The 24460-nt window shown below is 44.8% G+C and overlaps 1 protein-coding gene across 1 annotated transcript in view; it reads right to left on the bottom strand.

Moving 5' to 3' along the window:
- The window catches only part of LOC113428448 (major histocompatibility complex class I-related protein 1-like), a 56936-nt gene extending 33602 nt beyond the window's left edge, over window positions 1-23334 (bottom strand). The window contains exons 1-3 of the mRNA XM_087948914.1: window positions 23327-23334; window positions 23073-23224; window positions 7600-7839 (exon numbers count right to left, since the gene is read on the bottom strand). Of these exons, the coding sequence (XP_087805040.1) occupies window positions 7600-7839; window positions 23073-23224; window positions 23327-23334 (400 nt within the window). The remainder of the gene's footprint in view (window positions 1-7599; window positions 7840-23072; window positions 23225-23326) is intronic.
- Window positions 23335-24460: the final 1126 nt, after the last annotated feature.

Below are 24460 nucleotides of genomic sequence, written 5' to 3' on the forward strand. Positions count from 1 at the left end.
CAACGCCCATCTTCCCTTGGGTGGGGTGAGCCTGTGTGAGCCCTCCGGGAAATGACCCTTAAGCCTGAACTTCTGTGGGGAAACCTTGTGGGACTCTGCTCCGTTTGGGAAGATGGAGACAGCTGGGGCAGCCAGGCACTTCTGCTGGCAACTGGATGGATGCTCGGCAGCTCTTTAGCCTGGCCCTGTTCGGCATCGCTGATGGACCGAGGGTGTTCTGGACTCCCTGTGCTTGTCTTGCAACATCAGTCATGGAGCCTTCTCCAAGAGATGGGACCCAAAGTTCTCCAGGAAAGAAGGGACTGCTCCAGAGAAACTTTTCGCCTTGCTTCTAGTTTCGCCTCTTGGCGAAATCAAGGCCATTCAATCCGAAGGGTTCCATTTTCCTTAAATTAATGTGAGGTGTGTATGTGTGTGTGTGAACAAACCAAGTTAAGCTTACAAATGGATTGAGTTCTAGAAGGTCCAGAAGGGACATGACAGCAGTTTTCCAGTATTTAAAAGGCTGCCACAAAGAAGGAGGGGTAGATCTATTCTCCAAAGCCCCTGATGGCACAAGAAGCAATGTACAGAATTACAGAATAGCAGAGTTGGAAGGGACCTTGGAGGTCTTCTAGTCCCCTGCTTAGGCAGGAAACCCTACACCACTTCAGACAAATGGTTATCCAACATCTTTTGAAAAACTTCCAGTGTTGGAGCATCCACAACTTCTGGAGGTAAGTTGTTCCACTGGTTAATTGCTCTAACAGTCAGGAAATTTCTCCTTAGTTCTAAGTTGCTTCTCTCCTTGATTAGTTTCCACCCATGGCTTCTTCTCCTGCCCTCAGGTGCTTTGGAGAATAGCTTGACTCCCTCTTCTTTGTGGCAGCCCCTGAGATATTGGAACGCTGCTATCATGTCTCTCCTAGTCCTTCTTTTCATTAGACTAGACATACCCAGTTCCTGCAACCATTCTTCATATGTTTTAGCCTCCAGTCCCCTAATCCAGGGGTCCCCAACCGCCAGTCCGCGGACCGGTACCGGGCCGTGGAACAAGCCTTACCGGGCCGCTGGTTGCTGGGCGCCGCCATCTTTTTGGTAAGCGCTTCCGGTGAGCTTTTCCGGGTAGAAAGCTCACGGGCGCTTTCGTCAAAAGATGGCAGCGCCAGCGCTTCGGTGAGCTTTTCGGGTAGAAAGCTCACCGGAAGCACTTTTTCATCAAAAAGATGGCGGCGCCAGCGCTTCGGTGAGCTTTTCCGGGTAGAAAGCCATTTCTGCCGAAAAGCTCACCGAGCGCTAGCGCCCTCTTTTGACAAGCGCTTCGTGACGTCACCGGAAGCGCTTTTTCGTCAAAAAGATGGCAGTGCCCAGTTGACGCTGGTACCGGGCCGTGGCACCCAGCTGATGCCGGAACCGGGCCGCGGCGTCGAAAAGGTTGGGGATCCCTGCCCTAATCCTCTTGGTTGCTCTTCTCTGCCCTCTTTCTAGAGTCTCAACATCTTTTTTACATCATGGTGACCAAAACTGGATGCCGTATTCCAAGGGTGGCCTTTCCAAGGCATTATAAAGTAGTATTAAAAGTTCTTTTGAAATCCAGGCAGTCTCCTCCTTCCAGATCCTGCCCTTATTCTTTTCCTCTCCCTTCCTCCTTACAGAAAAAAAGGATTTTTAGTGTCCAGAAATCTTTATTGTCCCTTTGGCATTTAATTATGTTTTCAGCTTAATTACCTATTAGTGCCAAAGTGGATTTTTCCGATTTTTTATTCAGCTCTCTTCGTTGTCAATGTGAGGAAGGAGAGTGAAGAAAAAAAAAAAACTTTCCCTTTTCACTTTCTTTCGCTGGTTCCAACTCTTCTTTGGGAATGATGTTATCTTTTATAAAATTTAAATTCCAGGGTACCTTAGTTGTTGCTTTTTATCCCAGTCAGCCAAAACTTTCACTTCTTATCTTCCTCCTGCACTTTCTTTTCTGGTTGAGTGCTTCTTTGAGGTGGCCATTTCTGACCATCATCGTACCGCCTTCGGGAAAGGGAGTTTGACCAGCTGAGGAGGAGAGATGCGGCTCTCCTTGACCTTGCTGGCGATTTCCCCCCCTCTTCACCACCTCTATGGGGTGGCTTAGCCCTGAAGCCAGCTGGCTCGGGGTGCTCCAGCGGCGAGCCCAGGCAGAAACCGCACACGATCGTGGATTCCTGCCTGTCGCCGAAGCCCTGCAAACCGGAAGTAGTATTAACACTTCATGTCATCTTGATTGTAAAGCCTTGTGTTGGCTGTATTTATACAGAATTGTGTTGGCTTTTTTGGCAGCTGCTGCACACGGCTGGCTCATATTTAAGTGGTTGTCCACTAGGACTCCGAGATACCTCTCAGAGTTACTACTGGTGAGCGAGGTACCACCTATACTGTACCTGTGCAGGTCTTCTAGTCCAACCCCCTGCTTCAAGCAGGAAACCTTATACCATTTTAGACCAATGGTTGTTCAGTCTCTTCTTAAAAACTTCCAGTGCTAGAGCATTCACAGCTTCTGGTGGCAAGTTGTTCCACTGATTAATGGAATGGAGACTAATCAAGGAGAGAAGCAATCTGGAACGAAGGAGAAATTTCCTGACAGTCAAGAATTAATAATTAGAATGACTTGCCTCCAGAAATTGTGGATGCTCCAACGGTGGAAGTTTTTAAGGAGATTGGACAACCGTTTGCCTGAAATGGTGTAGGGCTTCCTGCTTGAGCAGACGGATGGACTAGAACAGTGGTCGCCAACCAGTGGGCTAGGGACCACTGGTGGTCAGCGAGAACATTTTGGTGATCCAGAGAGAAATGTCACCCCCAAAGAAATTAATCCAGGCTGCGCGGGAACACAAGGCTGCGCCATCCACATGGCCTGCCCACCTGCTGGCCCCCACCCTTCAAGTGCAAACCTTACCTTGAGTAGAACCATGCAAGCTGGAACTGGAAGGTAAGACCAATGGCGGGGGAAGGAAATTACCACGGGTGGCTTGCTGACATTGGTGGGAAAGTCGGTCCCACATTCCAGAGCTGCAGTAGTCACAGGACTGGCCCTTTGGTCACCCCCGAGCAGCTCCTCCAGTCCATGGCAGTCCAGTGCACCCAGGTGGAGGAGCAGTTGCTCTGGGATGTCCAAAGGGCCAGTCCTGTGACTTCTGCAGCTCTGGAATATGGGACTGACTTTCCCACCAATGTCAGCAAGCCACCGTCAGTCAAAATTCATATTAGTGGCCTGCAGGATGTTTGCTGGTCCCTGAGGTCCGAAAGTTTGGCGACCCCTGGACTAGAAGACTTCCAAGGTCCCTTCCAGTTCTGTTCTGTTCTAATCTTGCTCCTTGTTTTTGCACCCTTCCTGGAAGTGGGAGTTCTGGACATCTTAGACGTCACAGTGCATCTAGGAGGTTGGAGAAGCAGCCAAGTGCATCATGAGGCAGACTGCATTCCTCACCCACAAGGCTCCTCCTTGTGCTTCCTTGCCTCCACCAAGAGAGGCTTGGCTGCTGGGCATCTCATCAATGGGGGGGAATCTCCATCTTGCCCTCCAAAAACCCCACCTAAGAATGAAACCCGCCCAAATCTGGTTTCCTCTCCTGCAAATCTGTGGCAGCAGTGCCTTCATTTGATATGGATTCTCTGCCTGGTCAATCATGGCAGTGGTGGGATTCAATTTTTTTTACTACTGGTTCTGAGGGCGTGGCTTGGTGGGTGTGACAGGGGAAGGATACTGTAAAATCTCCAGTCAGAGGTGGGATTTGCCGGTTCTCCGAACTACTCAACATTTCCACTACCGATTCTCCAGAACTGGTCAGAACCTGCTGAATACCACCTCTGGGTCCAATTCAGCCTTGCTCCCACCTCTGGGAATTGGACCCTTCTCCAGCTGCTGCATCTTTTTCAGGGCTACACATTTGACAGATGATGGGTGGCTGAGAGAAGTAAGGACACCATCTTCACCAGGATTGTTGGCTTTACAGCTATGGGGCAGGGACCACAATCAGGTGGAAGGAGCAGCCTTTCCCTTGGGTGGCAGTTGTGCCCCAGAGCAAGTGCTCAGGTGAAACAATAACATGGGTCAGAGGGATCCCAGAACCAGGCCACTCTCTGGAGGAGACCCATATTTAGCATCTGCAGTACAGAGGTACTTGGACTAGGGAAAGGAGGCTTTGCAGAGAACAGGTGAACATCATTATAATAAGTTAATAAGTTGCATTAACAGAGAAATACAATCAAGATCAACTAATAAAGGTAAAGGTTCCCCTGACATATACATGCTAGTCATTTCCGGCTTGGGGGGGGGGGGCTCATCTCCATTACAAAGCCGAATAACCAGCACTGTCCAAAGACATCATGTGGCTGGCATGACTAAATGCCAAAGGTGCACAGAACACTTACCTTCCCACTAAAGTGTTCCCTATTTTTCTACTTGCATTTTTTACATGCTTTTGAACTGCTAGGTTGGCAGAAGCTGGGACAAGTAATGGGAGCTCACTGCATTATGCGGTGCTAGGGATTCAAACCATTGAACTGCTACCTTTCTGATCGACAAGCTCAGCATCTTAGTCACTGCATCCCCTGAGGTACTAATACCACTCTATAAAGCCTTAGTAAGATCACACCTAGAGTCCTGCATTCAGTTTTGGTCACCACACTATAAAAAAGATGTTGAGACTCTAGAAAAAGTACAGAGAAGAGCAACTGGGATGATTAGGGGACTGAAGGCTAAAACATACAATGAACGGCTGCAGGAACTGGGCCTGGCTAGTCTAGGGAAGAGAAGGACCAGGGGAGACATGATAGCAGTCTTCCAATATTTGAGGGGCTGCCACAGGAAGGAAGGGGTCAAGCTATTTTCTAAAGCGCCTGTAGGCCAGACAAGGAATAATGGATGGAAACTGAACAAGGAGAGATTCAACCTGGAAATATGGAGAAACTTTCTGACAGTGAGAACAATCAACCAGTGGAACAGCTTGCCCTTGGAGATTGTGGGAGCTTCATCATTGGGGGCTTTCAAGAAAAGATTGGACTGCCATTTGGGCTCCATAAAAATGGCAGTAGTACAACTCAATAATTCTAAGGACAAGACAGAAACAAATTACTTTCAGATACAAAATAACATTTCTCTATAAATGTATTTTTTCAGTTTAAATAGACTTAACTTCCATCACAAATGACTTGGGGATAGCTTACAGAGTTTTTATTTATTTATTTAACATACAGCGATGTTACATTAGCCAGGAGACAACAATAGTAATGCAGAGGAGTACTTGGCTGCCTGTTTGCTAGCCTCTGTTCGGTTGATGCTTGTGCACTTCCCAAGGTGTGCCACAAGAGGGCGAGGTAGCTTTGCAACAAAAAGACAGGCTTTCCTGCAGCATCTGGGTCCCTCTCCTTCCACCGAAGCCACGTCACAAATGGGCACTGCAACCGAGAATGTTCAGTGCCTGCAGGATTCTGATTGTTTTCACGAAGTGCCAGTTCATTTCCCAACCGAAGTGGTACCGATTTATCTATGTTGGAAATTGTTGTTACAATTCCCCCCTCTTCTAGGAAAACAGCCCAAGTAGGGCTATTAAAATAGCTGGAGCCAGCTTATTTTTCACAACAAAGGTAGGAGAAAATTACAGGCATGAGATACACAGAGAAAAAAACCCTACAAACTAGCTAAGATCCTTTCCCATAGAAATCAAATAGATGGCAAGTTATAAAAACTTGTGAAAAGCAAACCAAAAGGCATCAGGACCATAAATCCAAGATCCCAATTTCAAAGAGACAGAAATTCAACACACACAAATCAAAGACTTCACTTCCAAATCAAAGGACCTGAAAAAGTATAAGGGAGAGTGTTATGTCTCCCCTTTAATTACAGGTGAGCAAAACGAAATTCAGCCATTTCAGAAATATCTCAAATCAAAAACAAACCCTCACAAGAGAACTGCTGAAGTATTTCCAATACACAGCAGTAAATCCACACTCTGTCCGGCAATCCTGACGTGGCAGTAATTCTCAAGCCTCAAAGAGTTTGCTTCATGTTTTCACTCCCATTAGTCACTTTGCTTCTGGCGAATTTCACCAGCCAAGCTGTTTCCTTTTATCCTCTATGGGGCCTGTTAATCTCCTTAATTAGTCACTGGCTCAACGCCTCCTTCCTAATTGAGATTGACGTCTCAACCTCCATCTATTTCTGACGTCAAGCCATGATTTCTCCAAGTTCTCTTTCTTCGCTGGAAAACTCTCGCATGTTTTCCTTGTTAGCCATTCCCGGCTGCTGCTCAGAGAAAGAACCAGAGGAGGTCGAAGGTCCTGACATCTCTATTAAATCAGGTTCATCTCTCCTTGTTAAATCCATTTCCTCATCCTGGCTACCATCCAAGTCACTCAGCAATGCCGGCTCATATTTCCCTGCCATATCCTCTTCGCTCGAACTCACATCTGCCAAAGGAGCAGATTCCAATCCTGGAGTCACAACAGGAGAGGTTTTCCTACTCACTTATTAGATTAATCCTAGGAATGCTGTGAGAGTTCTTACCTGCCTTCCTATTAATAAACTGATTCTGACATTCAACGCAGCTGACCAAATCATTTTGCATTTCTCCCAGCTGGGAATTTTGAATCCACAAAAGGAAAGAACTTTGCCTGTTCCTTAAAGGGCAAGGCTTCTTTTTTTCTTTTCCTCATCTACCTGCATGGAACATGCTTTCGAACTGCTAGGTGGGCAGAAGCTGAGGCGAGTGACAGGAGCTCATCCCATTATGCAGTGCTAGGACTCAAACCACTGGAACAAAGACCATTTCCAGCATCATGAAGTTACTGAACCATGACTCCTCTTGCTTAGAATTAAAACTGAACTAATTTTTTTTAAAAACCCAGCATGTAACAAGATCATTAAAACAATCAGAACTATTAAAACCAAATAGAGAAAGAGGGAAAGAGAGAAAGAGAAAGAGAGAGAGATAAGAAAGGAAAGAAAGAGAAAAGGAAAAGAAAGAAAAGGGAAGAGAGAAAGGAAGAGAAAGGAAAGAAAGGGATAAAGAAAGAGGGAGGAAGGGAAAGAAAGAAAGAAGGGAAGGAAGGAGGGAGGAAGGAAGGGAGAAGAAAGTGAATGAGATGGATGAATGGGTAGATGGATGGATAGATACATGGAGGAAGGGGGAGAGAGAGAAAAGGAGAGGAAGGAAAGACACAAACCCTGGCTCCAGAAGACTCTGAAACAGCACAGCAATCTAGGGCTGGAAGGGATCTCGGAGGTCATCTTCTAGTCCAATCCCTTCCTCCAGCAGGAGATCCTTACAGAATCATACAATAGCAGGGTTAAAAGTGTGAGTGTGTGTGGCTATCAAAACTCCAAAAACAGATCAAGTAGCTCTGGGGAGGTAAATCGTAAATTAGAACACCTGTTAAGCAATCGCCCATTAAGCGAGGACCACTTGTCCTTGGTTTGCCAGTCACATGACCACCTAGCCATACCCAGCTAATCACATGACCACCAAGCCAGTCAGCAAGCCACACCCACCAAGTCACATGACCACCAAGCCACACTCATAAATTAGGCCATGCCCACAGAACCGGTTGTTAAGAAATTTGAATCCCACCCCTGTGGTACACCCTTTGCTTCACCGTCAGTCGAATGGTTTTGTCTTGACAGCTTTTCCAGTTCACTCCTAAAGACCCACTTGAGGGGCAGGAAGGTCTCCTTCTCCACTTCCTCCATCCAGGGCATCAGAGGCTCTACCCTCCCGGTGAGGCTGTCAAAGAGAATGATGGGCGGGTCATTCAGGTAGCCCCTAATGAAGGACGGAGGCAGCTCCTGGCTGGGCTCTAATAGTCGCAGGTAGAAATAATGCAGGGAGTGCGAGCCTGGGAAGAGAGAGCAGAATTAGGCAGTCTCTACTGCAGTTCCAGCCCCTCCAAATTTTTACTGTCACACAGTAGCCCCCTCCCCTGTAACAAGTGGGCAGCCAGCTTTCACATCTGCTGGGAAGGTTTATGCCTTTAAACCAGGGGTCTTCAAACTTGACAGCTTGAAGACTTGTGGACTTCAACTCCCAGAATCCCTCCTCCAGTCATGTTAGCTCAGGAATTCTGGGAGTTGAAGTCCACAAGTCTTTAAATGGCCAACGTTGAAGGCTCCCATGCTAGACCAGGGATCTTCAAACTTGACAGCTTGAAGACTTGTGGACTTCAACTCCCAGAATCCCTCCTCCAGTCATGTTAGCTCAAGAATTCTGGGAGTTGAAGTCCACAAGCTTTAAAACTTGCCAAGTTTGAAGACCCTTGCTTTAAACACGAGGAGGAAGTTCCCGCATCCATTGGCTGATCTTCAAAATAAATGGTCAGGCCCATATCTGGTTAAGGTGCTCCCACAGTTCCTCTGGGGGAGGGGGGAGGATTCCCAGCCAGCTGGTGGTAATCTGACCTTGATTGTAACCTCCTCGCCTGCCAATCACAGGGAGTCTAGATTCAGAATTAGAATCAGAATAGAGCTGGCATGCACCTTGACAGACTTCTAGTCCAACCTCCTGCTCAAGCAGGAAAACCTATACAATCTCAAGTGACTGTCCAGTCTCTTCTTAAAAACCTCCAGTGATAGAGCACCCATGATATCCATGAAGGCAAGCTGTTCTACAGGTTAATTGACCTCACTGTTAGGAAGTTTCTCCTTAATTCCAGGTTGTTTCCGTCCTTGATTAGTTTCCATCCATTGTTTCTTGTCTTGCCTTGTGGTGCTTTGGAAAATAAATTGTCCTCTTTGTTGCCGTTAGGAGCGCCCTGTGGGCAGCCAAGCCTTGCCTCGCCATGGTGGAGCGCGGAGGGCTCCCTACCCCAGGCAAACACCTTTGCTACAGACCTAGGCATGGTGCTGGTTGCAGGCCGGGTCAGCAGGTGGGCGGCGTCAGTGTGGATGTGCGGCCTCAGCAGGGCACTTTAAATCGCAAGACCGTTGGCACCGCCGCTGCTGCTCCCTCTGCTGCTGTTGCTTTCCCTTTGCATTCCTTCACCGGCAGCATTTCAGCCACTTCTCAGCATTCCAGCGCCGGTGGGAATTGTGGAAGTTACAGAACAGAGCTGAAAAGCAGGTTAGTGGGCTGGGGAGGGAATGGAGATTTTGCAGTATATCCTTCCCCCAGGAGGGGAAGGGAATAGAGACTTTACAGTATCCTTCCCCTGCCACGCCCACCAAGCCACGTCCACAGAACCAGTAGTAAAAAAAAATTGAATCCCACTGCTGGTCTTGAGATGAACCCTGAAGGAAGTTCTTAGGCAACTCTTGGCTGGCCCTGGAAACAGCTGGGCACATCTGGTGTGGGGGACCTCCGGGTTCCCACAGCTGCTTGTGGACCTGACCCCCCTCCCATCTGACTCTGCATACACCTGCCAGGAGGACCAGCAGGACAGGAGCTGCTTGGAGTTTCACAGCAGAGTATGGAGTATGGAGACTTCAGCTCCGGGAAGCTGCACTACTCAAAGAAAGACACGCCATCCTGAGTTTGTTTCTCTGTTTCCTCCTCAAGAGGGAGATGATTGGAGGCTCCCCGCCTTTGACCGACTGGGGGTGGGTATAGGAGGGAGGACGAGGAGGAGGAGGCTTCTTCCTGGCTTGTAAACATGGTCTCGTGGCTTTTACTAGATGTTTATCATTTTACTTAGAATTGACGACAAATTAAACACCACGTGTTATATTGTCCCATAGAAGCCACAAAGCCTTGTATTGTTTAGGTGTCTCAGATGTTGATAACAGGAAATTAAAGAGAGAGAGAGAGAGAGAGAGAGAGAGAGAGAGAGAGAGAGAGAGAGAGAGAGAGAGAATATTTAATCAAAAGAGACAGGGAGAGGGAGGTATGGACTCTACATTCGCATTCGTTGTTATAAATACAAATAGGAATTACAACTATAAATATATAAATACATAAATATAAATATATAAATATAAATACAAATAGGAATTACAACTAGAATACCAAAAGGTCTTGAACTACCTTTTCAATGGGGGAGAGGGGAGAGAGGAGAAAAGAAGGGGAAGGAGAGAGGAGGAGGAGGGAGAGACGAGGGAGAGAAGAGGAGGAGAGAGGAGGAGGAGGGGAAGAAGAGAGGGAGGGAGAGAAGAAGAGGAGAGAGGAGGAGGAGGGGGAAGAGAGGAGGGATTGAAGAGGAGGGGAGGAGAGAGGAGGAGGAGGGAAAGGGGAGGGAGAGAAGAGGAGGAGGAGGAGAGAGGAAGAGGAGAGGAGAGGGGAGGGAGAGAGAGAGGAGGAGGGGAAGAGGAGGGAGAGAGGAGGAGGAGGAGAGAGGAGGAGGAGGGGAAAGGGGAGGGAGAGAAGAGGAGGAGGAGGAGAGAGGAGGAGGAATGGAGAGAGGGAGGGAGAGAAGAGGTGGAGAGAGGAGGAGGGGAAGAGGAGGGAGAGAAGAGAGAGGAGGAGGAGAGAGGAGGAGGAGTGGGAAAGGGGAGGGAGAGAAGAGGAGGAGGAGGAGAGAGGAGGGAGAGGAGTGGGGAGAGGGGAGGAAGAGAAGAGGGGAGAGAGGAGGGAAAGAGGAGGGAGAGAAGAGAGGAGGAGGGAGAGGAGGAGGAAGAGAGGGAGGGAGAGAAGAGGAGGAGGAGAGGAGAGGGAGGGAGGGAGGGAAGAGGAGAGGAGAGAGAGAGAGGAGAGAGGGAGAGGAGGAGGAGAGAGGAGGAGGAAGAGAGGGGAGAGAGAGGAGGAGAGAGAGGAGGAGGGGAAGAGGAGGGGAGAGAAGGAGGAGGAGGAGAGAGGAGGAGGAGGGGAGAGGGAGGGAGAGAAGAGAAGGAGGAGAGAGGAGGAGGGGGAAGAGAGGAGGAGAGAGGAGAGGAGAGAGGAGGAGGGGAGAGAGGAGAGAGTAGGAGGAGGGAGAGAGGAGGAGGAGTGAGAGGAGGAGGGGAAGAGAGGAGGGAGAGAAGAAGAGGAGGAGAGGAGAGGAGGAGGAGGGGAAGAGAGGAGGGAGAGAGAAGAAGAGGAGGAGGGGGAAGAGAGGAGGGAGAGGTGGAAGAGAGGAGGAGAGGTGGAAGAGGAGAGAGGAGGAGGGGGGAGAGAGAGGAGGGAGAGAAGAGGAGGAGAGAGGAGGAGGAGGAGGAGGAGAGAGAGGAGAGAGAAGAGGAGGAGGAGGGGAAGAGAGGGAGGAGGTGGAAGAGGAGAGACTAGGAGGGGAAGAGAGAGAGGAGAGAAGAAGAGGAGAGAGGGAGGAGGAGGGGGAAGAGGAGGGAGAGGAGGAGGAGAGAGGAGGAGAAGGAAGAGAGGAGGAGAGAAGAAGAGGAGGAGGAGGAGAGAGGAGGAGAGAGAGGAGGAGAGAGGAGGGGAGGGAGAGGAGGGGAGGAGGAGGAGAGAGGAGGGAGGAGGGAAGGAGGAGGGAGGAGAAGAGAGGAGGAGGGGGGAGAGAGGAGGGAGGAGAAGAGGAGGAGAGAGGAGGAGGGGAAGAGGGAGGAGGAGAGAGGAGGAGGAGAGAGGAGGAGGGGAAGAGAGGAGGGAGAGAGGAGGAGGAGAGAGGGAGGAGGGAAAGAGGAGGGAGAGAGAGAGGAGGAGAGAGAGGAGGAGGGGGAAGAGAGGAGGAGAGAGAGAGAGAGGAGGAGAGAGGAGGGGGAGAGAGGAGAGAGAAGATGAAGAGGGAGGAGAGAGAAGGAGGAGGAGGAGAGAGGAGGAGGAGGAAAGGGAGGGAGAGAAGAGGAGAGAGGAGGAGGAGGGGGAGAGAGGAGGGAGAGAAGAGGAGGAGGAGGGGGAAGAGAGGAGGGAGAGGTGGAAGAGGAGAGACTAGGAGGGGAAGAGAGGAGGGAGAGAAGAAGAGGAGAGGAGGAGGAGGGGGAGAGGAGGAGGAGGAGGAGAGAGGAGGAGGAGAGGAGAGAGAGGGAGAGAGAGAGAGAGAGGAGGAGAGAAGGAGGAGGAGGAGGGGAAGAGAGAGGAGGAGAGAGGAGGAGGAGAGAGAGGAGGAGGAGAGAAGAGGAGAGAGGAGGAGGGAGAAGAGGAGGGGAGAGAAGAGGGAGGAGGAGAGAGGAGGAGGGGGAAGAGAGGAGGGAGAGAAGAGGAGGAGAGAGAGGAGAGAGGGAGAGGGAGGAGAGAAGATGAGGAGGAGAGAGGAGGAGGGGGAGAGAGGAGGGGGAGGAGGAGGAGAGGGGAAGAGAGAGGGGAGGAGGGAGGAAGGGGGAAAGAGGGAGAGGAGGAGGAGGAGGAGTGGGGAGAGGGGAGGGAGAGAAGAGGTGGAGGAGGAGGAGGGAGAGGAGGGAGAGAAGAGAAGGAGGAGAGAGGAGGAGGGGGGGAGAGGAGGGAGAGAAGAGGAGAGAGGAGGAGGGGGAGAGAGGAGGGAGAGAGAGGAGGAGGAGGAGAGGAGGGGAGGGGGGAAGAGGAGGAGGAAGAGGAGAGGAGGAGAGAGGAGAGGAGGGGGAGAGAGGGGAGAGAGGAGGGAGAGAGGAGAGGGGAGAGAGGAGGGAGAGAGAGGAGGAGAGAGGAGGGGAGGGGGAAGAGTGGGCCTGACTTGGCCCACAACCCGGAGCCTAATCCGTGGCATAGGATGATCATGGTGGTAACTAGGGTTACTGTTATGGTGGTTATTATGCTTATTATTTTACTTATTAATTCAGGTGAAACAGAACTTGAAACAGAAACAGGATATGGGCGGGACCTTGAAGGTCTTCAATTCTAGACCAGCTCTCTGCCAAACAGGGACACTAGCATTTAGCCAGCAAAGGACCTGGTTACGCCTATTGTGTGAATGCAGCCACATTGAGGAGGCCCTACTCATTCTTCTTGCAAGACTCCTCCTCCAACGACCCCTCCCCCCCAGACCTTCTTTTTGGCAGAGCATCCCAACAGAGACACCGACACATAACATTAAGTCATTGCCACGGTGAAGGATAATATACCAGACAGGAAATAGAGGTGTAAGCCAGAACACGCCCCCCACACACACAATTCTGCCTTCACCCCCTCCCCTTCCAGGCTACCCCAGGCGCTCCCTGTGCTATTTCTACCTGAAGGTGTCAGAGCTCAGCCAGGAGCAGCCCCAGTTCCTCCCCATTAAAGTTGGAGTTGGTGGCTGAAGAATTGCTGGACAGTAAGGAGGAGGAGGAGAAGAGGAGGAGGGGGAGAAGAGGAGGGAAAGGGGAGAGGAGGAGGAGAGAGGAGGGGCAAATAGAGAGCAGGAGGAGGAGGAGGGGAAGAAGAGGGAGGAGGAAGAGGGAGGAGGAAGTGGGGGAGAAGAGGAGGGAAAGGGGAGAGGAGGAGGAGGAGGAGGAGGAGGAGGAGGGGCAAATAGAGAGCAGGAGGAGGAGGAGGGGAAGAAGAGGGAGGAGGAAGAGGGGGGAGAAGAGAGGAGGAGGGGGGAGAAAGAGATTGAGGCAGGTCATCTGCTTCCCCTCCTCCCCAGGCAAGGAGAGTCATTGGGGAAGGAGCTCAGACTGTTCTCTGCATTGAAATCTGGCCCCTCCCACTGTCAGGGCCACTCAGACCTAGTTGAAATCAGGGATCCTTTTGTCCAGGTTTGGCTGCTACACCACCTTTTTGAGGGAGAGCCCCAGTTCCATGCTCCACACCCTTGTGCTTCCCCCCTACCCCAGGTTTGACGACTGCTATGGGCTCTCCCTTGGGCTCCCCTAGAAGACTGTGCAGAAACTGCAGCTGGTACAGCATTCTCACAGACAGGCTGGCATGGGAGGGTGCAGCAACACTGCCTCCTGCATTGGGGAGGGGGTTGCATGGCCTCCAGTGGGTGTCCTGAGTGCAATTCCAGGTTCGGCTTGGAACTTAGCTTGGCCAAGAGGGCCCACAGGGCCACCCCTCCAATGGGCCCTGGCTGGGTTTTTCTGTCCTGCTTACGAGCACAAGAGGGAAGGCCAGGAAGTGGTGGTTTTCCCTAACCCTCTGACAAAATCTCTCCAAGACCTCGTTAGCTCCTCCAGCCATCTTTCAATGTTACTGAAAAAAGAGGTGAATTATAGATGGCTGATCCCAGAAGGGTTAATGTTTGCATGTCAAGAACAGAGACACAGAATTGATTCAATTGAGAAAGCAGAATTATTTTACTCAGAATTTTTTGGAAGGAAAGAGGAAGAGGCGGAAAAAGAGGTTTCACTAATTGAATTCCAAGATGACCAAATGGAGACTGAAAAAGAAGAAGGCGCAGTAGGTGGACAGGTGGAAACCAAAGAACAATGTGAACCAAGATCTACGAGAGCTGCCAAACCCAACTATAAAATATAATCATGGAAGAAAAAAAATTGATCACAATTAATATAAATGGACTTAACTCAGCTGTTAAAAGAAGGAAAACCTTTCACAAATTAGAGAAAACAAAATTTGATATAATTTGTCTACAAGAAGTACATATCAAAAAACAACATGAACAACTGTTGGTACAGCCAAAACTAGGGAAAATATTTACCTCTCTGACCCAATGTAAGAAAAGAGGAGTGGTTTTATATATTAAAGAGACCACTCCAGCAAAATTGATTTACAATGATGAAGATGGAAAAGTATTAATGGTGGAAATAATGGACAATAATATGAAAACACTTCTGATTGCAATTTATGCCCCGAATGATAAACAAGAAGAATTTTATAAAAAATTACATATGAAATTAATTGAACTGGACTATGCCGATATAGTTATGATAGGAGATTTCAATGGAATTGTAGACAATAAACTGGACTATGCAGCAACAACAACAAAGCAAAACAGAAAGATTCTCCCAGAATCCTTCTTTAAAATGGCTGAGGAATTAAATTTAAAAGACACATGGAGAGAAAGAAATGCCAAAACTAAACAATATACTTTTTATTCAAATAGACATTTATCATGGTCCAGAATAGATATCATATGGATGTCAACAGAATTACTATCCAATATCCAAGAAGTAAATATTGAAACAAGTTCTTGGGCAGACCATAATCCAATGACAGTCAAATGGAAAGGACAAAAAAGAAGATTGAGATGGACGCTAAACAATACTATTTTAAAGGAAAAAGACTTTACACAGCGGATGGAGAAAGAATTGGCCTTTTTCTTTAGAGAAAATAAAAAAGAAGATACATCAATTCAGAATGTATGGGATACAATGAAGGCATATGCTAGAGGCTTGATAATAAATTATACAAGGAAAAGGAATATTAGGAAAAGGCAAGCCACTAAGGTTTTAGAAGATGAGCATAAAACACTTGAAAAAGAGCTACAGAAAAAGCCACAGAAAAAGGACATTAAGCTAAAAATGGATATAATTAAACACGAAATGGGTCAAATAGAGAAAGAAGAATTAGCACAGAAAATTAGAGGTGCTAAACAGAACTACTTTGAGGATGCAAATAAACCAGGTAGATGGTTAGCATATAAGTTGAGAAAAGAGAAAGAATCAAGGAAAATACTGCAGTTAATAGATGACCAAGGTCAAATCTGCCATGGCAACAAAGAAAAGAAGGAAATTATCCGAGATTTCTACGGGAAATTATATAAGCAAGAGAATATCGATGAGGAAAGAGTTAAGCAGTATTTACAGAATGCTAACTTACCCAAGATACCTAAAGAGACCGAAAAAATGCTAGAAAGCAATATAACAATGATGGAGTTAACTGAAGCACTTAAGCAAAATAATGGAAAAGCACCAGGCCCAGATGGACTTCCTGCAGAATTTTATAAAACACTACAAGAAGCATTGAATCTTCCATTGCTAGAAGTTATGAATGAAGTTATGTTAAAGAAGAAGATACCCCAATCATGGTCAGAAGCCTACATCACACTCATTCCAAAAGAAGAGACTGATCCATTGCAGATTAAGAACTATAGACCTATTTCCCTACTAAATGCAGATTATAAAATTTTTGCTTCAATATTGGCAGAAAGACTTAAAAAAATACCTAAATAACTTTATTCATTCTGATCAAAATGGATTTCTGCCAAAGAGACAAATCAAAGATAATATGAGAGTAATTTTGGATACTTTGGAATACTATGAAGCACACCCTGAAAAGCAAATGGCTTTGATATTTCTGGATGCACAAAAGGCATTTGATAATGTGAATTGGCGATTCATGTTGTTATTGTTGGAACAGATGGGGTTTGCCAGAAAATTTATTCAAGCAATAGAAGCCATATACTACAAACGGCAAAGGTGATGATAGAGGGAGAATTGACAGACTCCATTAATATAAGAAAAGGAACAAGACAAGGGTGCTCACTATCACCTTTGCTATTTGTGTTAACTTTGGAAGTGTTAAATAGAAATATTAGAGACAAAAAGAGTATAAGAGGAATGAAAATTAAAAAGGAAGAATTTAAATTGCAAGCCTTGGCGGACGATTTGGTTTTTATCTTAGAAGACCCTTTAGAAACAGCACTAAAATTGCTCGAAAAGATAGAGGCATATGGCAAGGTGGCTGGTTTGAAAATTAATAAAGATAAGACAAAGATTTTGACAAAGAATATGTTATCAAGACAAAAGGAAGAATTGGCAGATCTATTGAAAATTCAAGTCACGAATAAGATTAAGTATTTGGGAATATATCTTACAGCAAGATGTAGTACATTAAAAGAGAACAATTATATTAAACTTAAAGAGCAGATAGTGTTAGACTTGACGAAATGGGAAAATCTACAATTGTCATTAATAGGGAGAATTTCAACAATCAAGATGAATATATTACCCAGAATTTTATATTTGTTTCAAACAATTCCAATTAGGCTTGGAAAAGACTATTTTGAAGATTTAAACAAAATTGTGTTGAAATATATATGGCAAGGTAAGAAAGCGAGAATAAAATTAAAACTTTTGCAAGACGCTAGAATTAGAGGAGGATTTGGTTTGCCTAATTGGGAGTTGTATTACCAAGATACAAATTTGATGTGGGTCAAGGAATGGATAACATTAAGAAATACTAGATTGTTGACATTAGAAGGACATGATCTGTTGTTGGGGTGGCATGCTTTTTTATGGTACAAGGGAACTAAAACACAGGGATATTTTAGAAGACACCAAATACAGGAGTCTTTGTGGTTAAATTGGGAGAAGACTAAAAGACAATGCTATTTGAAAATTCCAGTCTGGTTATCGACTATAGAAGCATTTTCTTATCCTATAATATATAAGAAGGAACAATCAGTTAGATATGGGGAAATACTGAATGAAAAGGGTGAACTTAAATCGATGCAAAATCTAGAGGAACAAGGTATAAAGATGAATTGGTTTTCATATGCGCAAATACATTCAAGGTATGATAAAGATCTCAAAACAGAAGGATTTTATGACAAATTGACTTAGATAAGATTTAGACAGGTACTGATGAAAAGGTGATTAAAAAATTGTATGGATATTTATTAGAAACTAAACTAGAAGAAGAACAAGTTAAAGAAACTATGATTGCTTGGGAGAAGAATTTTGGATATGGGATTGATTTAGAGAAATGGCAAAAATTGTGGTCTCAAAATTATAAAATGACAATGTCAACAGCATATAAAGAAAATTTGTATAAGATGTTTTACAGGTGGCATTTTCCCCCGACAAGAATAGCAAGAATGTTCAAGAAAAACCCGAAAAATGTTGGAAATGTCATCAGATACCTGGCTCATATTACCATAGGTGGTGGACTTGTGCAGATGCTAGAAAATACTGGACTAGAATCCACATGTGGTTGGAAAAAATGACAAAAAAACATATAGATTTGAAACCAGATATGTTTTTATTGGGAATTTTATCTGATACATATAGCAAAGATTTGAAATACCTGATTGTAAATGTACTAACTGCGGCTAGGATTGTATTTGCTAAAAACTGGAAAAATGAGAAAATACCATCGCAGGAGGAAATCATTAAGAAAATATTGGAATGTGCTGAAATGAGTAGATTGACATTTGAAATTAGAGAGCAAGAGGATAAACAATTCTATAAAATTTGGGACCTTTTTTTTTTTTATCAATGGTTAGATAATAAAATACAATAATGAAATATGTAGAATCTTAGAAAATAATAAATATATAAAGATGTACTCTTTTTTTTCTTTTTTACTATATCTATAAAAAAAATTAGGATAGATTTGGGAAGATTATATGAATTGTTATAAAATGATACTAAGTAAATTATAGTTATCTCACAAAATATGAATGAACAAAATTATTGTCAAATGATTGAATAATAATGATACTAGGGTAGTTAATCTCTGATTGAGAATATGAGTTATTATACAATGTAACTGTAATTGATGACTATGAAATGGATGCACAAAAAATTTGTAAACCAGCCGACACACTGCTTGTATATTCATGGAAGAAAGGTTGATGTTTTTATGTTTTGTCTGTTTTTGTTTGTTTTTAAAAACCAATAAAATTTACAAAAAGAAAAGAAAAGAAGAAGCAGCAGCTATGGAAACAGAAAGTTGCTATTCTCACAATTCTAAAATACAGTTGCTATTCTCAGAAGCTCCTGAAATAAACATCTGCAGTTTCCCTCCCTCCGTTGAGCCTTTCGTTGCTGTCCAGGAGCCTCATCTGGTGGTTTCACATCCTCTGAGGTTACTGAACGCCCCCAAGAGCTGCTGGGGAAAAGAGAGAAGGCTGCCCAAGAAACGAAGTGCTTGAAATGAAGGACACAAGGACCCCCCCACTCTGCATTCTCTCTCCAAGCATTGAAAGAACCTTTATCCTCCCACTCCATAGATTATCCCAATTTGATTTAACTGCCAGGAAAAAAATGTCCAGGTAGGAGAACTGAGGCCAGAAGAGAAACTGATACCAATTCAGATACACCCACCGAGTTCTTCTTGCCAAACACTGTTTTTTATCAGTTAAAACTGAGGAAGAAATATTTCATGCTTATCTTTTTCGTAGGCAAGGATCTTCAGTTAGCAAGCAAATGTATATTTGCAGAACTTCCTGCAGTTCCTTCACTGTTTGAATGGCTCTCTCCATAATCCACACTTTTGTTAAAATCAATGACTTTGCTTTGGCTTGTTTAGCCTACAACAAAGAGAGTCCATGGAGATTCTCAGTCATCCAGGTCATGGGTGTCCCAAGGGTTTGTTTTCAGGAGGCAACTGGACTTTCTGGTTTGTTTTTTTCTTTTGAAGACATTTCCCTTCTCATCCAAGAAGCTTCTTCAGCTCTGACTGGAGAGTGGGGAATGGAAGGATTTATATTCCTTGCAGACAGCTGGCCATTTGCATCCTCTTAGAGAGTCATTGAGGCCACTTGGAGGTTTATCTGTGCCCTCAGGGTCACATGAGTCCTGCAAATGTTCCTGTAGTCTGCAATTTTTCTCTGGAACTCTGTCCCTTCTCCCACACCATTCATATGGTGTTCATCCTAAAGTGCATGGCTAAAAGTCTATGGAAATTCTCAGTCATCCAGGTCATGGTTGTCCCAAAGGTTCTTTTTTCAGGAAAAATCTGGACTTTCTGTTTGTTTGTTCTTATTTGAAGACGTTTCGCTTCTCATCCAAGAGAAGCTGAAGAAGCTTCTTGGACGAGAAGCGAAACCTCTTCAAAGAAAAACAAGGAAGTCCAGTTGCCTCTTGAAAAAAAAAAGGCACCTTTGGGATGACCCGATGGGTGTGTGGATTTTTATATCATTCTAGGGCTACGCCTTTGAAATTGAAATATTTTGGGTTGTAAAATATGAATATTCCTTGAATGTGTGTTTGCAAAGTTGTGTCAGTTTGTTGCTATAGAAAAAGGAAAAGAATTACATGGAAGGGACAAAAGAAGAGAACAAGATGGACATTGAATAATTCAATTTGACTGGGAAAGTTAATACTAAGAAAGGAACAAGACAAGGATGCCCTCTGTCACCACTGTTATTTATATTGACATTAGAGAAGATAAGGAAATAAAGGGCATGGAGATAAAAAAGGAAGAGTACAAATTGCAGGCATTTGCAGATGATCTGGTTTTTATATTAGAAGAACCACTAGAAACAGGACCCAAACTGAAAAAAAGGATAGAAGAATATGGAGAAGTTGCGGGATTGAAAATTAATAAGGAAAAAACTAAGATTTTTGTGAAAAATATCACAGAAAAGCAAAAAAGAGAATTAATGGACAGATTAGATATTCAAATTACAAAGAAAGTGAAATACTTGGGGATTCAACTGACAGCAAGATGTGGGACAATTAAAGAAGATTATTATAAATGAAAACAACAGATTAAAATAGGTTTGGAAAAATGGAAAAATTTGCAATTGTCATTAATAGGGAGAATAACAATTAAGATGAATGTACTACCAAGAATACTATATTTGTTTCAAACAATTCCAATAAAATTGGAGAAAAAATACTTTGATGACTTAAACAAAATAATACTAAAATATATATGGCAAGGGAAAAAAGCAAGGATTAAAGTAAAACTGCTACAGGATGCAAGAATTAGATGAGGGTTTTGGTTACCTAATTGGGAATTATATTACCAAGCTGTGATATTGATGTGGATGAAAGAATGGATTGTATTTAGGAATACAAGGTTATTGATGTTGGAGGGACATGACTTGTAATTGGGATGGCATGCTTTTTTATGGTAAGGGAAAAATAAGTCTCATGGTTACATTTAAAGACACTATGTAAGAAATGCTTTATTGTTAATATGGGAGAAAATAAGAAAACAACACTATTTGAAGATTCCAGTCTGGCTATTGACGATGGAAGCATTTATATATCTAAATGTTTTTAAAATGGGAAATATTGTTAGATATAAAGATGTTTTAAATGAAAGGGTGAACTCAAAACAAAACAAGAATTAAATGAACAAGAGATTGATATGAATTGGTACTCATATGCAAATACATTCTAGATATGAAAAAGATGTTAAAGAGGAGGGGTTTTACAATAAGTTGACAGAATTAAATAAAATTATGACAGGAACAGAAGAAAAGATGATTAAGAAACTATCTGTTAGGAGTGAAACTAGAAGAAGAACAAGTGAAGGAAATGATGACAGCCTGGGGGGAAAACTTTGGTTATGGGATAGAACTAGATAAATGGCAGAAGCTGTGTGTCAGATCCGTGTATCTGTCATTTCTTCAGTGGAGGAAGAAAAGAGGGGCAGGGAGGCTGATAAAGAAATCCTTTCTTGATGTAACCTGAATATATTTAACCTTATATCGAATTTGTATAACCTACACATGATACTGCTTTTGTTGCAGCAAATCTTGCTTCCAAATCAGGACACAAGACCACAAAAGGTTGGAGAATACGGGTTTTATTTGCGCAAAGTGTTCAGAGCATTAGCATGGCAAATTCTGAACCCCCAGTTCTTCCTAAGACAATATTTTTATACTCGTTATGACCTCAGCTCAGACCTGGGCATTCCTTTTACTACATTTTACCAAATAAGGATAATATTGTATACATGTCTATTAAGGAAGTATAAAAAGGAAATAACAAGTACATTTTTGATTACTCAGTTATCTTACACCATGAGTTATTTTCCATATTCACCCTTGTTTACACTAACGTGGTTAGTTCAAGTTCCTGAGTTCAGCAATATTGCGGGTTTACACATTGTTATGTTAAGCAAAGCTATGGGAAACTGGGACCTTTGCTAAATATGACTTGTTGACCTGTGCTAAATATAAAAAGTGCTTTATATGCCTTTTTCAACTGCTTCACTTTGAACTCCTGCATGAATTGTCTCATCTCAATAAAGGATTCCTTTTGATACGTTTGGTTCTCAGAAGTTCATTCTTGCTAATGGAATGGGAAAAAGTTCTGTAGCCTGACACTGTGGGATAGAAGCTATAAAGTAACAATGTCAACAGCGTATAAAGAAAATTTGTATAAGATATTTTATCGATGGCATCTTGTGCCAGCAAAGCTGGCAAAGCTGTTTAAAGATAAATCAGCCAAATGTTGGAAATGCTACCAGATACCAGGATCATATTACCATATGTAGTGGACATGTATGTGGTGGACATGTGGTGGACTAAAAGATACTGGACAAAAAAAACATACATGGTTGGAAAAGATGATAAAACAACACATAGATTTAAAACCTGAGATATTTCTGTTGGGAATTTTACCTGATAATTATAGTAAAGAAAAAAACATTTAATTATTCATATATTAACAGCAGCTAGAATTGTATTTACCCAAAATTGGAACAATGATAAGATTCCAACAGAGGAAGAGGTGAGTATGAAAATATTTGAATGTGCAGAAATGAACAGACTAACACTAGCAATTAAAGAACAAGAAGAAATGGAATATTATATGATACGGGATGTATTTTATAAATGGTTGGAAAACAAAGTAAAGAAGCTAAACGAATACAAGATCAGATGTATTGAGATTATTATAATGATGAGAGAAATAAGGATGGCTTTTTTAACATGAATGCAATCTTAATGATATTATAGTAAGAAGTGTATATTAAATATGAATATATGGGCAAGATATATGTACCCACTGTTGAATTGAAAGATGGATAAATAAAATAAAAATACTTAAAAAAAAAAAGATTGTCGCTAACTCTCTTTAAAGTGTTATGTCCTGTCTTTGAAGGCAGATGGGAATATAAATTTAAAAGGGGTCTTTTATCTGTCTGTCTTGTAAAAGACTCTGGCAGTAAGCAATCTGTTTGTGGCTTTGGGTACTCATGAATGAAACTTGCCGGTGTCTAACTGCTTGAGTTCTTTAGAGCAGGGGTCCCCAGCCCCCCCCCCCCCATAGCCCCGCATCGGGCCACAGCATGCCAGAAACTGGGTCACACAAATAAGCGAAGCCTCATCCGTGGGATGCAGGGAGCATGCAAATCCACGTCCTCTCCGGTCCACGGAAAAACACCTCTCCACGGAACCGGTCCCTGGGGCCCAAAAGGTTGGGGGCCGTTGCTTTAGACTAGAGATTTAAATAATGCCCGAGGTGATTTATCGCTATCGCTGATAGAGACACCAAGGGAGAGGCATGGGTTGCTTCTTATTCTCAGGGAAGTTCCCCCCCTCCCCTTTGATAGAGGCGTCTTTTCGGGGACATTCTTAGGGGCGGGTCTGCCTTCTTACAGGATGATGGGGGCTGGTTTCGAACTCCCGAGGAAGGCGCTGGATTGTCTCTGGGTGACCAAGAGCCGGCTGGAATCGGCCGTTCTTTAAATCCAGGTAACTGAAAATAAAGCTCTTCCCTTTTTCACCCGCCGAGCCTTCCCGCCTTCTTTTCTCCCCCTTGGCTGGCTTGCCTAGCCCGCCAGTTACCTTCGGCGCCAAACGCGGACACGAATCTAGGCACAAGACACAAAGCGAGCCCAATTTGGCGCTTTGCGACTTTTTTGGATCACTGGCGGTCCTCGGCGTTCAGTGCCGGCTCTTCCCCGCAGGCTCTGGCGAGTCTTCGTTGAGTCTTCCAAATTCAACCAAAGCAGTTACAAGGGAAGAGGCCACTATGAACCTCGACATTAGCGGTCAGTTTTGCCCTCTGAGCTCAAGCCCAGAGCCTGGACAGTGGAACCAGGGAGGCCCAGGCCTTTGGCCGCTGCACTTGGTTGGTCCACAACAAAGAATGAAGAAGGGGGAGAAGCAGGGAGGGAAGCGGGGAGGCGCTGCCTCTTCCCTCGCGGAAACTCCCTTCGCAAGAAAACGGCTTCCTTCCTTGGCGCTTCACCGAGCCCCCTTTAAGGAGTTGCGGTGGGGTTTTTTTCCCGTTTGTTTTTCTGAAAGGAGACTTGCCCAACTCCTCCTCCTCTACTCACGACCAGCCCTTTCCAGGCAAAGGCTAAGCTTCCCTCCAATCCCCCACGCCCACCCCAATCATAAAATTCTCCGGGCGGCGCCTGCTAGCTCCGATCTCCAGCTTCCAGAGCTGTGAAGTTCATCTTTTTCACAATAGCCCTGGAGAGAAGAGCTGGAGCTGCATATCCTCCTTTCCCCGACTCTGCCCTTCACCCTCTCTTCCCTTTCCAGGCTCCTCCTGGCTCTTCCTGTCTATTTGGCTGGCTGCTAAGAGGGATGTCAGTTGGGGCTGTCCCTCTCCCTCACCAGGCTCTGAACTGGACCCAGAAACGGCCTGACAACCAGTGCATCTCCCAGGGCAGGGCTGCAATATGGGTTTCTTTTGGAAACACACATCACTGCCTGTGCCTCTTCGGTTCCCAGCAGCTGAAGCTTCCACATACTCTTCAAGGGCAGCCCCATAGAGAGTGCATTGCAGTAGTCCAACTAGGAAGTGAATAGAGCATGAGTGATAGTGAGCAGAGGCTCTAGATCTAGGAATGGATGCAACTAACACACAAGACCAAATTCAACCAAAGCTCAAGCCCAGAGCCTGGACGGTGGAAGCAGGGAGGCCCAGGCCTTTGGCTGCTGCTGAACACTTGGTTGGTCCACAACAAAGAATGAAGAAGTCCTCAATCTTAAGTCTTGGCTGGAACAAAGAGAGATCCAACCTGGAATTAGGGGGAAATGTTCCTGTCTGTGAGAACAATTAATCAGTGGAATGAACCACTTGCCTCCAGAAACTTTGTGTGCTCCAACACTGGGGGTTCTTAAGAAGAGATTGGACAGCCATTGGTCTGGAATGGTATAG

This window comes from Notechis scutatus, unplaced genomic scaffold, assembly GCF_049901735.1.
Source record: "Notechis scutatus isolate UNSWTSFEM ecotype Mainland unplaced genomic scaffold, rNotScu1.2 NSCUSCF38, whole genome shotgun sequence".
Classification (NCBI taxonomy): domain Eukaryota; kingdom Metazoa; phylum Chordata; class Lepidosauria; order Squamata; family Elapidae; genus Notechis; species Notechis scutatus.